General features: G+C 36.1%; 1 protein-coding gene across 1 annotated transcript in view; it reads left to right on the top strand.

Annotated features, from left to right (window-relative positions):
* LOC124085415 (optineurin-like) overlaps positions 1-16,306 on the top strand; it is a 33,533-nt gene that overhangs the window by 3,921 nt on the left and 13,306 nt on the right. The window contains 5 exon segments of the mRNA XM_046433077.2: positions 1,036-1,144; positions 1,147-1,215; positions 3,731-3,806; positions 5,720-5,854; positions 15,161-15,263. Coding sequence (XP_046289033.1) covers positions 1,036-1,144; positions 1,147-1,215; positions 3,731-3,806; positions 5,720-5,854; positions 15,161-15,263 — 492 coding nt within the window.

The raw sequence follows: 16,306 nt of genomic DNA, 5'->3' as shown, positions 1-16,306 counted from the left end.
ACATCTTCCCTTCTAACCTAAGAGAACTGAGACCAGGAATTTCAGGGATTCTGTTCAAGGTCATACCCCCAGTGACGGACAGAGTATAGACAAGATCTGTTCTCCCTATTCCCAAGTGAAAATGCCATTCCTGTGACGTTGACATATGCAGTCATTGCAACAGGGTGAACACAATGCATAGTAGGCACTAGTGGGATATTAGTGCTAATTATTGTTTTTATACGCTAAATTTTATTTATTTATTTATTTGCTTTTGGTACCAATCTCTGAATTTTAAATTTCCTATTTCTCACCAGATTTATTTTTACCAACTTTCAAACACCAACATAGAATATTGTACCCACCAGCTTACATATTGGGAGGATTTGGGTCATTTCACTGTGTTTTGCTGTCATGGGACCAAGTAATATCCTTGGTGCTTTGGTGTCTAATTAGATATCATGAGTATAGGGAGAATGGGGATAAGTGGACATTTCTGGGGAAAAAAAAAGGTGGGAGTTTTTTCTTTTTCTTTTTGTTTTCTAGAGTTTTGGTCTAATTCACCATTGCCAAAATCTGGTTGGTTCTTTTCATAATATCCATATTTCAATGTGCTATGGAAGACTTTCTTTCTTTCATGAAGTCATTTTAAATTTCTGTTATTTGAATACAACAAAAATAATGTAAAATGCTTGGCATTGTGTCATATGAATCCTAGCTACTCCAGAGACTGAGGCACGAAGATCTCAAGTTTGAGGGCAGCCTATGCAACTTACCTGTCTCAAAATAAAAAAAAAATAAATAAATAAAAAGTACTGGGGATGTAACGCAGTGGTAGAGAGCCACTGGGTTCAATACCCAGAAGCGCACACACAGTAAAAATTTCCACCTTAAATGTTCTGTTAAAATAAATGTCAAGTAAGAGCTGGGTTTTCTATTTAAACCAGGGTACAAAGATATTGAAAACAGCCTTGTACATGAGTGTGAGGACAATCAATTTTGATGCATAGGCCCTTAGTTGATTTGTTTATGTGCTTTACTCCTTGTCATTTCCAGGACTCCACTGGTGACTCTAGGCTTCCCAAGGTGGTAGCAGAGCAGGAAGTGGAACAGCTGAAGACCCAGGTGGCACACCTTCAGGCTGAAAAGGCAGACCTGCTGGGCATCTGTCTGAATTACAGCTCAAGCTGACTGCCAGCGGCTCCTCAGAAAACTCCTTTGTTGAAATCAAGATAGATATAAGAGTTTTGTTTTTGGTCTTGTTTTAAGCAAACTACAAAGCCTCATCTAGACAGAGGAAACAATTACTACTGTTTTTTGCCAACAATGGAAGTGAAATAATGAGGAAATTTTAGTGTAGCAATGATAAATTAGCTCCCATTTTTTTAAGTACAATGCTTGCAAGGGTTTCCTAGCAAAAATGAAAAAAATATAAATTACCTTTTATGACAAAAGATATAATCATTTTCCCCAACTTGTCCTGGCAAATTGGATGTTTTTGTGACTGACCTGAAAACAGCTCAAAAACAAAAAAAAAAACATAAAGCATGAACTTTCTGGTCATTTTTTAAATCAGGTCTCAAAGCCGTGAGACCAGTTCACTTAGATGAGCAGAATTGTGATCAAATGTAGTAAACCAGTGGTTTTTAAATACTTTTTAGTTGTGGGTTTCTCTTTTCAAAGTCTTATGAGGAACTAGGGAAATTAAAAATGAGAAGAGAGGGAAGAGCTGTTCTGGTGGTAGATTTGTTGCCAAAATCTCTGTCGTTGTCCGCAAAGCCAATCCAATAACAAGGTTAGGATTCTGAGAAAAAGGAAAAAGAAGATTTATTGCTTTGCTAGCAAAGGAGAAACACAGGGGACTCCTGTCCCAACAGCCATGACCCTGCCCATCAGCAAGAACAGGGGGCTTTTAAAGAGGTGACTCAAAGGCTACATTCTGTGTGTTCTCTGGAGTTGTAATTCACTTGTTCATTTGGGAGATAAGACCTTTCTGAGAACTTCTGGTACCATCCCCAAAGTCTGGATTACTTCATTCCTATGGTGAGTGTGTACTGTGACTAGGATGGAGAAGAAAGGTAATCCTGTTTCCCCTGAGATTAGGGAGGACCCAGGAGAGAGGAGGAGAAAGAAACATGACCATTTAAAAAATAAGTTGCAGTGGCAGAGCAGTAAGAATTATATTCAAAGCATAACATGACCACTGTTACAGGTTGTGGGGTATATGAGAACTGAGTTTGAACCCAGTGATGTCAAAGTCAATTTCCTGTCAACCCAAAATGAAGTGAGCTAAGCAAGGTGGTGTGTATTGATCCCTAAACTCTTGTGAAGTGTCTATTATGACTGTTTCTGGATATACACATAGTCCTGTTAAAGAGCAGAGTGGGTACGTAGATCATGTAGGGGCCTCTCTTTCCATGACACTACAAAAGATTGGACAGTGAAGGAGAAAAAACACACAAGGATAAAATCCTCTGTAATATAGAAGGTCATTTGAGCTTTGTCAAAGTGCAGATCTGACACAGGAAAAGAGATAAATTGTGCCCTGAAAAAGGAAATGGATTTTATAGATCAGTCAGGGGTAGTGGGGAGCAACTTGAAAAACAGCTGATCTACTAGGTATTCTGGAATATTACTGTTGGTCTTCCTTATTCACTTACCACACTAAAGATTAATAGAGTTGGAAAATGGTTCTTAGTGACCTTACTATCCATGCCAAAATCAGGAGAAATTTAGGTTTGAAAAGGCTCCTTTACCAGAGTGTCCTTACTGGAAGATTACTGAAGCAGAAATTTGATCAAAGAGCTTTAACCTTCTGCAAATAACTGATAAAATTCAGGAAGCCAAAAGAGTATATCAGACTTCTCCAAATTAGGCTTGTTCTCTTACAGTTAACATCATCTTCTGCCTCACAGATAAGGGACAGTTGTGCTTGCCTCACTGCTGTGAACTTGAAAATACTGCACAAGATTTAGAAAGTGCAGCTCAGAAGGCTGAGGCAGGAGGATTGCAGGTTTGAAGCCAGCCTCAGCAACTTAGTGAGGCTGTAAGCAACTTCATGAGAACTTGTCTCAAAATAGAAAAATTAAAAGGGCTTGGATGTGGCTCAGTGTGGTATCAAAACAACAACAAAAAAAAGATTTAGGAAGTATATCTACAGTATCTATTATAATTTTTGAAGATTTCCCTATTAGTTTATTTGAATATAACTGCCTTGCAAATACTGCTTTAGTCTTACTTAACCTTCTCCATCCCTAAATGGCCTATGGTGCATGCAAATTTCTATCAGGACCTAATTTGGAAAAAAAAAAAAAAAGTAGGTAAGCCTCATCCAAAGAAAATTGCCTCTTTGTCAACTTTAATTCATAGAGTTCTAGTATTTTACATTTTAGAGAGCTGTATAAGAAAGATATGTGGGATTGTTAGCTGTGTGACCTTAACCTAGGGGAAAAGGAGAGATAGGAGATAAGCTTTCGTGTTTATGGAGTCAGGGTGAGTGTGTTCAATGAGAAGAGTCTGACCTTTACGCCTTGGCCTAGATATTTATAATCCTGACAGGGTGTGCAGACTGAGGGAAGAGTAAATTTCCATTCCACTTGAGTGACCCAATTTAATCATTTCACATTCAAATGTTGCATAGTTTCCTGGGTTGTATCATCAAAATTCTTGATCTTTTCCCTTTTTCTTTTCTTTTGACAAACAATTTGTCTTGTAGATATATTGTTTTAATCCCTTTCATTTCTGCTTTTACAGGAAGGAGAAGCAGATGGAACATTAAAAGAAATCATGAATAGTCTTGAGCCTACAAGAACAGACTCCATTGACATGTATGTGATGAAAGACTAGAGCTGTCAGGCAGAAAGATGGGGCAGTCTTGTCCCTTTGAATCTGTCACTGGAGGTCAAACATGATGGGCTGCAGAAGTAACTTTTTATTGATTTATAGTAGGACCTTTCATTAATATTCAGTTTGAATGCTATTTAATGTTATAGTCCAAACTGGTGGAGAATAAAAACAATGTTTGGTGCCTTTTTTAGGCTGACTAATGCAGACTACTCTGTTGTAGGTGTTTCATCTCCATCAGGTAAGAAGTCAAAACAGTCCTGCCGTCCATCAAAAGAAGATATTGCTTCCCAAAGACCCATGTTTGCTAATTTGTTTACCAGTGGACCCATGTTTGCTAATTTGTTTACCAGTGCTGTCTGACTTGGAGCAGGCTGCCCAGCTTCCATAAATGAGATGTATCACTTTTATCTTCCCTGTTCATCCCTAGTTATAAGCCAGAGTGACCAGTGCTGGTGATCCTCTCTAACGATTATTGTTAATGCTAGCAATCACTGTTGGAGTTTCTTGAAAGTGCCCAGGTATCATATCTGTGTAGTCTCAAGTTTACCAGAACCAAGTAGATACTGAGAAACAGACATCTTAAATAATGAAAGGGCAAGACAGATTCTTGCTAAATTGAGGATGGCCTCAAACTTGCAGTTCTCCTTAGCGTTCTAGGTAGTTGGGATTACAGCCACTGTGTCCAGCACTACATAGATTGTTTTTTTTTTTTTTGTTGTTGTTGTTGTTGTTTGTTTTTGGTGGTACTGGAAATTAAACCAAAGGTCTCACATATGCTAGGCAAGCACTGTACCACTGAGCTACATCCCAAGATTGCCTCATAGACTTTTAAAATCTTTTTTTCTATAACTTGATGAATGTATATAGATAATGACTTATAAAAGGTGAAAAAAAATTTCCAATCATGTTTCTAAGCCCTTATATCAGAGAGAAAATATTAGACAATATTCTTTCATCAAAAATGGCTTTTGGCATAAGTGAATATTATTCCCTTTTTTAGGTTAAAAATTCTTAAAGCTTTTTTCCCAAGTTCTGTTTTTGTTCAGAAGACTTTCCTGGAAGTACAGGGAAGGAAGAAAATTGTTTGACAATTTCAAGCCACTTCCTCCTCATTCATATCATATGCAAAGATCAGTTCTTCTTTTAAGCCACTGCTATTTAAAAAAAAATAATAATAATAACAACCCTATATTATTTATGAGAATCAGAAGGAGTTTGAGATTGATTTCTAGATTTAGAGTTTGAGCTTTGGAGTCCTAGTAATGGAATTCAATGTTGGTTCTTTATTAGATTTGTGAGCTCCAGTAGTTTACTGAAATAGTGCCTGCCATAGTCATCATAGTCCCTGAATGTTTTTAGAGTGGTAGCCATGGTTTTGTTTGTCATTAGAATGTCTCTATTCAATCATATTTTGAAGTCAAGAAAAATATTTGACAACATTGGCTATATTTCTCTTTGATTACTTGAAACAAAAAGAAAAAAAAATGTTTTCTTAAGTAAAAGTGACTTTCTCAGGTTTGGAGAAAGGCCAGTGAAGTTTATTTGGCTGAGTCCTCTTTGAGACTAGATCTCTGTAAAGAGAGTTTTGGGGTCTTACTTACACAGTGACCATTCAGAAACAGCAAGTTATACTTTAAGGCTAGCTTCTCTGGAGTCTCACTGTCAGTCCCTACACCTTCCCCAGAAAGTAGGGAGGAGCACAGCACTATGGGTCTTGGGACTATCCATCTGTCAGTAGATGAGAATTAATTGGAGAATGTTCTGGAAAACAATTTGTTTAAGCTGATCTCAGTTATATTGGGTTACTCTAAGTGTTGGTTTTCATTTTTTGATTAAAAAAAAACAAAAAAACCTTTTAACCTTTATACTGAATGTGGTGGTGGTATCAATATAGGAGCAAATCTGCCAAAGGTGCCAAGAATTATTTGGAATTTGAAGAATTAACTGTGATCCAGCTCCTGCTTTGCCTAAGGGAAGGAAACCAGAAGGTGGAGAGACTTGAAATTGTGCTCAAAGAAGCCAAAGAATGGCATGAGATAGCTTGACCTGAAATGTGCATACACTGTTTTTTAACAGTTTTATTAAAATATAACTGAGATACCACACAGTTCTTCCATTTAAAATTTACATTTCAATGTTTTCAGAATACTGTGTAATATTCAGTATTAGGGTTCTGCAATCATTGCCACAATATAATTTTAGAACATTTTTTCCCTCATACCATACAAGAAATCCAAATCCCATTAGCGTGTCTATACTACCCATGCCTCCCAGTAATCTGCTTTCTGTCTCTATACATTTTCCAATTCTGGGCATTTCATATAAATGGAATTACAAAATATGTGATCTTTTGTGATCTCTTATGACTGGCTTCTTAGACCTATCATAGTGATTTTTTTTTTCCTAATACTGGGGGTTGACTCAGAGCCTCACATGTCTCACATATGCTACCAGTGCACTATATCCCAGCCCCCAATTATTATTTATTTGTTTGTTTGTTTGTTTATTTTTGGAGAAAGAGTCTTGCTAAATTGCCCAGACAGGGTGATCCTCCTGCCTTGGCTCCTGAGTAGCTGGGATTAGAGGTGTGCAATATCATGCCCAGTTAGCATATTTTTGAGGTTCATATACAATGTACCATATATCAGTACTTAATTCCTTATTGTTGCTTGTTTTAGTTAGCTTTTTCACCACTGTGAATAAAAGACCTGACAAGAACAATTTTAGAAGAGGAAAAATTTATTTAGGGGTTCATGGTTTCAGAGATCTCAGTCTATAGAAGACCAGCTCCATTCCTTAGGGCTCCAGATAAGGCATGGTGTAAGAGTGTGGTAAAGATGAGGCTCATATGATTATCAGGAACCAGGGAGAGAGTCTGTACTTGTCAGATACAAAATATATACCCCAAAGCAACACCTCAATGCCCACCTCCTCCAGCTACACCCTACCCACCTTCAGTTACCACTCAGTTGATCCCCCATCAGGGTATTAATTCTCTGATTGGGTTAAGGCCCTCATAACCCAATCATTTCTCCTATTAACCTTCTTGCATTGTCTCACACATGAGCTTTTGGGGGACACCTCACATCCAAACCATAACACTGCTGAATAATATTCTACATTGGATATGTGACATTTTTCCATTTATCACTTGATGAACATTTGCTGATTGTGAATGCTTCTATGAACACATATGCTTGGACATATGTTTTTAATTCTCTGTGGTGTATACCTAGGGAATGGAATTACTAGTCTGTTTAATATTTAAGGAACTACCAAATCATTTTCCAAAGAGGCTATACCATTGTGTATTACCACCAGCAGTATATGTATATTCCACTTTCTTCATATCCATATCAACACTTATCTACCATTTTTATTTTAGCCATCTCAGTAGATGTGAATTGGCATCTCATTGTAGTTTTGATTTCTAATTCCCTAGTGAGAATCTTTTCATGTTTTAATTTTCTTAGGAGAAATAGCTATTCAAATAGACTAGTTATTTATTAAAAGTATTATTTGCAAATATTTTCTTTCATTCTGTGGGTTGTTTTTATCCTTCCCTTTTCCCTTTCCATTTTTTTTCCTGCATGTTACTGAGCTACTGAGGATTGAACTCAGCTCATGCTAGGCAAATATTCTACCACTATACCACATTCTCAACCCTTCACTTTCTTGATGATATTATTTGCAGTGCAAGAAAAAAATTTTATATTGATGTGATTTCTCTCTTTTAATCTTGTCATATATGCTTTTAGTATGGAATCTCAGAAATCATTGCCTAACCCAGTATGACAAAGCTTTACTCTGTGTTCTGAAGATTTTTATTGTTTTAGTTTTACAAGTCTGTGGTACATTCTGAATTCATTATTGTGTATGGAGTGATATAGAAGGCTAATTTCATTATGCTCTTGGCTCTGTTTCATTGATCTATATGTCCTTATGCAGGCACACAGTCTTGATTATGAGAGCTTTATAGTAAGTTTTGGAGTCAGTAATATGAGTTTTCCAACTTTGCTCTTTTTAAAGATTGTTTTGGATATTGTTCTTGGTTACTTGCTGTTCTATTTGAGTTTTTTAAAATAACCTTTATTTTATATATTTTTATGTGGTGCTGAGGAGCGAATTCAGTGCCTCACATGTGCTAGATGAGCACTCTACTGCTAAGCCACAACCCCAGCCCCTCCATTTGAGTTTTAAGATCACCTGGATAAGCCAGGTATGGTGGCGCACGCCTGTAATCCCAGTGGCTCAAGAGACTGAGACAGGAGGATCACAAGTTCAAAGCCAGACTCAGCAACATAGCAAGTCCCTGAGCAACTCACTCATTAGAGACCCTGTCTCTAAGTAAAATAAAAATACAGAGCTGGGGATGTGGCTCAGTGGTTGAGGGCCCCTGAATCCTATTCCTGGTACCAAAAAAAAAAAAAAAGAAAAAAGAAAAAATCACCTGGATGATTTCTGGGGGGAAAAAACAGTCAATTGGAATTTTTTTTTTAGGGTTTACATTGCATCTGTAGATACAGTTTGGGTTGTATTATCATTTAACAATATCCTGACTCATGAGCATGGGATGCTTTTCCATTTATTTTTATCTTCTTTAATTTCTTCCAATAATGTTTTGTATTTTTAATAGTTCAGGAATTTTTGGTTTGGGGTTTTGTTTGTTTTGGGGGAGTTGTTTGTTTTTGCAGTGCTGGTGATTGAATCTAGGGCCTTGCACATGCTAGGCAAGTCCTGTTTTGTACTTTTCAATACATCCTGCTTTTTTTTTTTTTTTTTTTTGCAAGATTTATTCCCAAATATTTTAGTCTTTTTGATGTTATTGTAAATGGAATAGTTTTCTTATTTTTTGGCTTTCTCATTAGCATTACATAGAAATACAACAAACAATTTTTGTATGTAGATTTTATGTTCTATAGCCTTACTAAAGTCATTTATTAAGTGCTAATTTTTTAGTGGAGTCCTCAGGATTTTTTTATTACAGAATCAGACTGTATCATTAGCATATAGAGATAGTTTTGCTTCTTCGTTTCTAATCTGAATGCCTTTTATTTCTTTTTCTGCCTGACTGCCCTGGCTAGAACTTGTAATGTGGTATTAACTAGAAATGTAGCATCCTTGTTTTGTTCCTAACCTTCAGGGAAAAACTTTCAGTGTGTGTGTGTGTGTGTTTTGGTGGAAGAGTGGTACTGGGGATTGAACCCAGGGCCTGTTGCATGCTCAGCAAATACTCTACCACTGAGCTACACCTCAACTCCAAGCTTGCAATCTTTTACCATTAAATCTCATGTTCGCTATGGGTATTTCATAGATGCCTTTATCAGTTGAGAAGTTCCTTTCTGTTTCTAGTTTGTTGTAATTTTATCATGAAAGGGGTTTGGATTTTTTCAAATGCTTTTTATGTGTATATGGAGTTGATCATATGGTTTTAGAAAAACCTTTATTAATATAGTATATCATATTAATTGATTTTCAGTTAAAGCAACTTTGTATTCCCACTTTGTCATATAATATATAATCCTTTTTATATGTTGCTGGGTTCAGTTTGCTAATATATTGTTGATGACTTTTATTTCTATATATAAGGGATATTAATTCATAGTTTTTTTGAGATATCTTTGTCTAGTTTTGGTCTCGGTTAATAGTGATTTCATAGAATGAATTGAGAAATGGTACCTCCTCCTCTGGATGCATACACTTTTAAAAATATCCAATGAACCTTTTTATATGGAAATAGCTACAACAATGCTGTTGTAAACAAAATCATTTAGACTGGTTTCAGGGGTACATTTATGTGTCTTAAGCATTTTTAAGTCAGTTAAGTTCTGTTTATAAATATACTTTTTACAATACAAAATATATAGTGTAAGATACAGGGGAGGTTATAAATAGTTTTAGAGTTCTTGTGACTGGAACATTTAATCATAATATACTATGGCATAATTAATTCTCTCAGACATTATACGTTGTTTTTTGTTTTGTTTTGCCTTTGTGGTACTGGGGATGGAACCCAGTGGCACTTTACCACTGGGCTCCATCCCCAGCCCTTTTTTTTTTTTTTTTTTTTTTTTTTTGAGACAGGATCTGGCTAAGTTGCCCTGGCTGGCCTTGAACTTTTGATTCCCCTTTCTCAGCCTCCTAAGTCTTTGGGATTATAGGAATATATCACCATACCTGGCTTAATCTTATACTGCAGCACTTTAAGAAATACTTTCCAGAGCTGGGGATGTAGCTTAGTGGTAGAGCAGTTGCCTAGCATGTTGAGAGGTCCTAGGTTCAATCCTCTCTTAGGAAAAAAGAAAGTATTTTGCAGTTGAAACAGTTTAGAATTTTAACTGTAAGGAGATCTCTTCTTAAATGTTAAATATAAGTTTTTTCCCAGATAGAAAAAATAACCTGAAAGGCATGTCAATATTTGTCCAGTGTCTTATTAGGTGATCAACTCTTTTCAAAGGTGAAAAGGGCATGGAGGCATCTAGGATTTTACCCGACACACTACTATTCAGAAAAGTTCAGAGTTAATGTCTAGGAACCTACTACCTCCATTGTCTTCTAATGAGGAAATATATTCTTCCTTTATTTTCAGTAAATCCAAAAACATAGTAAGTAGTACAAATAAAAGCATTCTTTTTATTATTATAGTTGAGTTTCAAACGAAGATGTTCTGTGAATGAGACCTTTAACAGCAATGAGTAATCAGTGTGTTTGTATTTTAAAGGCATATTTTTATTTTTCAAGTTCTATATACCATTCCAAAAAGTCAAGTTTAATAAGCAATTCATCTTTAAACCAATATGATTGGCCTTATTAGTGGAAGTATAAACTCAGGAACTTGCTAGGTATAAATAATGATCTTTCATATGAAATATATATTACCTGCTTTCGAAAAAGTCATAGCTTTCTACCCAGATGCCTAGAGGTATTTATTTCTTCAGATTGTAGGTAATGAGTCAGGCTTGCTTTTGAGATGAAGTCATTATGCCCCACATGAGCACCCTGTAAGGTCTCTTCTCAATAACTCTCAATTTCTGCTTTGTAACCATCTTTCTCTCAATATTTAACAACTGACAAGTCAGTAACTAGCTGCTGAGAATAATGTTCTCTATGTGGGCATAGGATGATTTCTTCCTAGATAAGGTAGGTCTGAAACCAGGGAACAAAATCACTGACACATGAACAACCTGGCTTGATTTTCACACAGTATACACAGATATAATAAAAACACATGTGCAAGATATAACATGTCCTTTTCTGAAATAAGTCAGTTTTCAAGCATTTTCATTAATAATAGGAAATAGTTGTTCTAAATGTACATACCCTAAAAGTTACTCTGAAAATTTTTTAGGTGATTTATGGGAAAAGTGAACAGTAGATTTGTCTACAGTTTTGCCAAGATTAATATTTCATGTAATCTGTGTGTTTCTAAATATGCTCTGATAGCCAATAAGAAGCAGGAAATTCTATAGGAAATGTAGCCCTGGAAAATTAAGAGGTGGCAATGAAAAGTCAGCTCAAGGTAAAAAATTTAAGAATGTTGGGGCTGGGGTTATGGCACAGTGGTAGAGCGCTTGCCTAGCACATGTGAGGCACTGGGTTCGATCCTCAGCACCACATAAAAATAAGTAAATAAAATAAAGATTAAAAAATTAAGAGGGAGCTGGGGTTGTGGCTCAGTGGTAGAGCAGTCACCTAGCACGTGGGAGGTGCTGGGTTCAATCCTCAGCACCACATAAAAATAAATAAATAAAGGTATTGTGTCCAACCACTACAACTAAAAAATAAATATATATATTTTTTAAATTAAGAAAGCTGGGGGCTGGGATATAGCTCAGTTGGTAGAGTGCTTGCCTTGCATGTACAGGCCATGGGTTCAATCCCCAGCACCACACACAAAAAAATTAAGTTGTAACTGAATTATAAGTCAAAACCTGTGTCCTGTGTGAGTGGTGGTGTAAAGGCTACCCTCTTGCCCCCCACCATCTGGTACTTAACCCATTTATTGGGCTTAGCCAGAGACAGTGCCTATACACCAATTAGATTTGGCAAAATTTAACAGAATACAGTGTTATTTTACTTTTTATCATCACTAGGTCCTTATTTAAAAATCAGTTTTACATTCATATAATAAATTGTTCTATAAGCTTCTTAAAGAAAGACAACAGTTCTCTGACAAGGCTGAAATTGTTATTTAAAATTTTTTAAACATTTTATACATAATCTATTAATCTTCCACTATGCATGTTGAAGATTTAACTCTCTTACACATCATCAACACCACACAAATATGCTTTTGGATCCCTCCATTTTGTCCTTTCTCTGCCTCTGAAATTTATTATATTGAAATTTAGTTAAGATAATTATTCAGCGCGCGCGCGCGCACACACACACACACACACACTTCACAAGTGAGCTATATTCTATGCCATGACCACTTTTCCTTTTGACAAAACTTTTTTTAACCTCTGTGTATAATTCTTTTTTGAAAATTTGCTGCTGAGTGTGGTAGCACAAGCCTGTAATCCCATCTACTCAGGAGAGTGAGGTAGGAGAATTACAAGTTCAAGGCCAGCCTTAGCAACTTAATGAGACTATCTCAAAATAAAAATTTAAAAAAGAGTTGAGAAAAAGAGAGAAAAAAAAAAAAAAGAGTTGAGGATGGAGCTCAGTAGTAGAGCTCTTGCCTGGCATGCACAAGGACTCAGGTTCAATCTCTTAGCACTGCTTTATTTTTTGCTTAAATCTTAGTCCAATTTTCTGCTGCTATGCCAGATTACTATAGATGCTTACATCTTAAACAATGTAAGTTATATGGCTCCTGGTTCTGGAGACTGGGAAGTTCAAGATAGTGGCTGCTTCTGCTGAAGCTCTTCTTACTATGTCATAACATGGAAGAAGGGCAAGCAAGCATGCACAATAGAAAAACAGAGCTACTGTCATTGTTTTATTAGGTTCTCACTCCTGAGCTTAAAGCAGCTTTAATCCATGTATGACTATACTGTTATAGTGCCAATGGCAATTAATCAACATTAAGTTTCAGTTTCAGAGGGAGACTTTCAAACCCTAGCACTGAGTTTCCCCATGTACTCTCTTCCAATGAGGAAATCTCTTAATTACTTTAGAAAACACTGATAGCATAGTAGTGTGCTTTTCTTGCAGAATCTTCTCCAAGAGTCTCACGTGGTCACTTCTGGGTCCTGCTGTATTGTAGTCATCTCAACATCTTCCTTTGGCATCATCCTGTGGAATTTCTTCAGTTCTCCAGTATTGGATCTCATTTCCTTAATCCAGTGCCTTTCTTACTCTTTTACTAAGTAGTGTACACTACATCTCCATACTGAGAATATGAGGAGTATGTTTTCTGAGGTCTACTTATCGAAAAAAATCTCTCTACCTTTATACTTAGTGGATAGTTGGGTTAGATACAGAATTCTAGATTGGACATTATTTTCTTTCCAGTTTTTGAAAGCATCACCTCATTGTATTCTAGCTTCTAGATTTACTGATGAGAAATCTATTGCTACTCTGATCCTTATCTTTTGGTATGAAAACTTTTTGTTTTTCCTCTTCTCTGGAAGTTCTTTGCTTTGTCTCAAGTATTCTGAAATTTCACATGTGCTCTGGGTGTGAGCCTATTTTTTAACCTTGCACCTTTTAATTCTGCAAACTCATGACCTTAACTGAGCAACATCCCCTGCCCTTTTAATTTTTTATTTTGAGACAGGGTCTTGCTAAATTGCTCAGGGCCTTGCTAAGTTTCTGAGGCTGGCCTTGAACTTGTAATCCTCCTGCCTCAGTCTCCTGAGCTACTGAGATTACAGATGTATCCTACTACTCCTAGCTGACCTTCATTTCTTGAAAAATAATCTCAAATTAAAATTATTTCCTAGCCTCAATTTTCTTTTTCCTTTATTTGCCTTCCAGAACCTACTATTGTTTTATTTTGAATTGGATCTCCTGGACCCATCATCTGATTTTCTTAACTTTTGCTCATCTTTGGCATCTCTTTTTCATTTTCCTTTTTCAGTTTTCATTTCTGTTGTATTGGGGAAGTGCTCATGTGTGGGTGCACATGTGCACATGCTTGCTTGCTTTTAATGTTCCTTTCTCAATGGCTGCGGTATATTTCCTATGTCTCTGGGGATAGCACCCCCCACCTCCCACTGGCATATTTTACTTTCAGTAGAAAATATTTGTTTTATTTTAAGGTAATCTTGTCTGGAAATCTTGGCTGTTTGATGAGATTTAAGAGTAAGTAAGAGTTAGAAGTTACTTGAAGCTTTGTGAGCATCTGGAGGGAGATAAGCTGGGAGGTTCCTGGGGAAACCCCAAGTCTGAAACTTAAAATATTTTCCCTTTCCTGGTGAGATTCTCTTGAGAAGATGCTTCTAACCTCCTGCCTAAAGGACATTTTTCTAGTGTTCTTGAGATGAGTAGGTAAAGAAGGCTGAGGCCTTCAGCTGAATCTATGTAAATCATTCCCTTTTAAATAGAAGGCCCAATCTCTCTGCATAACTCTTCTGAGTCCAGAATCCTTTATGTTTTATCTTCCAACACTTTTTAAACAGGTTCCACCTTTACCACATCCAGAGGTACCCATTACCACCAGTCTTTTTGGAGTTTCCACAGTGTAAATCATGTTATTTATTGGCCTTCCCTACTGTTGGTTTAGGGTCACCTTCCTGGAATGCTGAGCCTGTCCCCACTCAGTTCTGTGCTTTCTAAATTTTGTTGTTTGCTTTCACCTTCTCTTTGTTCCTATAGTTACATAGGTTTTTGAAAGTCATTTTCATAGCATTTGGGGTAGGAGAAGAATTATATGCACATACTCGACCTCCTATATTTAACCAGTCTCCATTTTTTTCATTTGTGCTGGGTTGGCTTTCCTGCAATTATGACTCAGTGTAAAATGGTGCTGTGTCTGTTTGCTAAGGAACTTATAAACTCAGATGGATCCTAAAGGAAAAGTCTTTCCTTCTGCTAGTTTCTTATAAATATGACAAACACACTAATGGAACACACACACATATCTACATGTGTATACACACACAAGAAATTTTAAAAATCTTTTTGGATAGTCCAGTCACATGAAAACAGGCAGTATTCAAAATGAGTTATTCTTGGCTTTCACTTCTACATATATTCATATCTTAAATCACATCAGTTCTAGGCAGTCTTAGAATGAAAAACAAAACTAATGCTAATACAGTGAATGTAGAGATTTTTGAAAAACCCTGATTCTTTACCCAGATTTTGAAGTGTTCTTTAGAGTGCTTCTGTAATTACTACTCCTTTTGAGCCGAAAGTAACTTTTTAACATTCTGTAATTTATCAGAATTTCAGATTTTGAAAATAAAGCAAATGATCATTCTGAAGTTGAGACCCAGACAGAGGACAGCAAAGAAAAAGAGAATGAAGAGGAGAAAGACACAGAGACTGTGGGTACTAAGATTCCAAGACTGCTGACACAACGAGTGGATAAAAAGTAGTACAGTGGCTGCAATGTGTATTAGCTTTAAAAAAGTGTAGAAATAATATTAATAGTAAATTTTTTTTATTTCTCTAATATTTCTTGTCCTGGTTTGAGCTTCACTCAGTGTTAATTATAGTGAGATATATTCCGATCAATATTCTACAAAATCACTCCTATACCTTTTCTTGTCTCCTAAATCCTTATGTGAGAAAGCTCACTACATTAAAAAGGAACTTCATCTACTTTATAATGAGATCACTTGAGGATATAACTCAGAAAATTGTAGGATTCAAAGACCCTGGTTGCATGCCTCTAATGGTAGGAACGAAGTAGTTGGAATGAGAAAGGTCCATGTATTCACTATTGTGTGAAACTTAGAGATGTATCTTTCAGTCTGAAGAGTCTTAAATTTAGAAAGAGTTAATGAAACCATGAAGTTATGATAGCCACAGTAGTCCATGTGATAGGTACTTATATAAAATAGCTATTTTAACTAATGGACTTATTGTGTTATCTTGGGCAAGTTATTTATCAAATGCCTACTGTTGGCCATATGTTCAAGAGAATCAAGAATATTTAGAAAACAGATGTAGAGACCACTAGTATGTAACAGCACTCTATTGACAAAAACTAATTCAACTATCTATCTATTACTTATTTATGAATTACAGACTGCTAGGGAAAAGGTTGTATAACGAAAATGTTGTGCAAAGTAGAAACAAATTAGCAAGGAAATATGTAGATGAATTGGTAGACAATAAATAGGGATATGCTTTGATATCTCTATGATCACTGATCCATATGTAAGATTACTTTTTAGTGATAAAAAATCATTATCAGAAGAGCATCGAAATTGATTAATGCTCTATTAGGAAGTAGAATTGTATCCAAAATATTTCTTTTCATGCAAGATATCTGGGATTGTAATTGTGAAAACTTTATTCATTTACCAGTCAGTCTTATTTCCATACCAGTGGTTGAGACTCTTTTCTCACAAAGAAGTCCATT

This window comes from Marmota monax, unplaced genomic scaffold (assembly GCF_021218885.2).
Source record: "Marmota monax isolate L192 unplaced genomic scaffold, Marmota_monax_Labrador192_F-V1.1 WCK01_AAM20220418_F8-fsc00491, whole genome shotgun sequence".
Taxonomy (NCBI): domain Eukaryota; kingdom Metazoa; phylum Chordata; class Mammalia; order Rodentia; family Sciuridae; genus Marmota; species Marmota monax.
The sequence above is the reverse complement of the archived record's forward strand: the minus strand, read 5'-3'. Positions and strand labels throughout refer to the sequence as shown.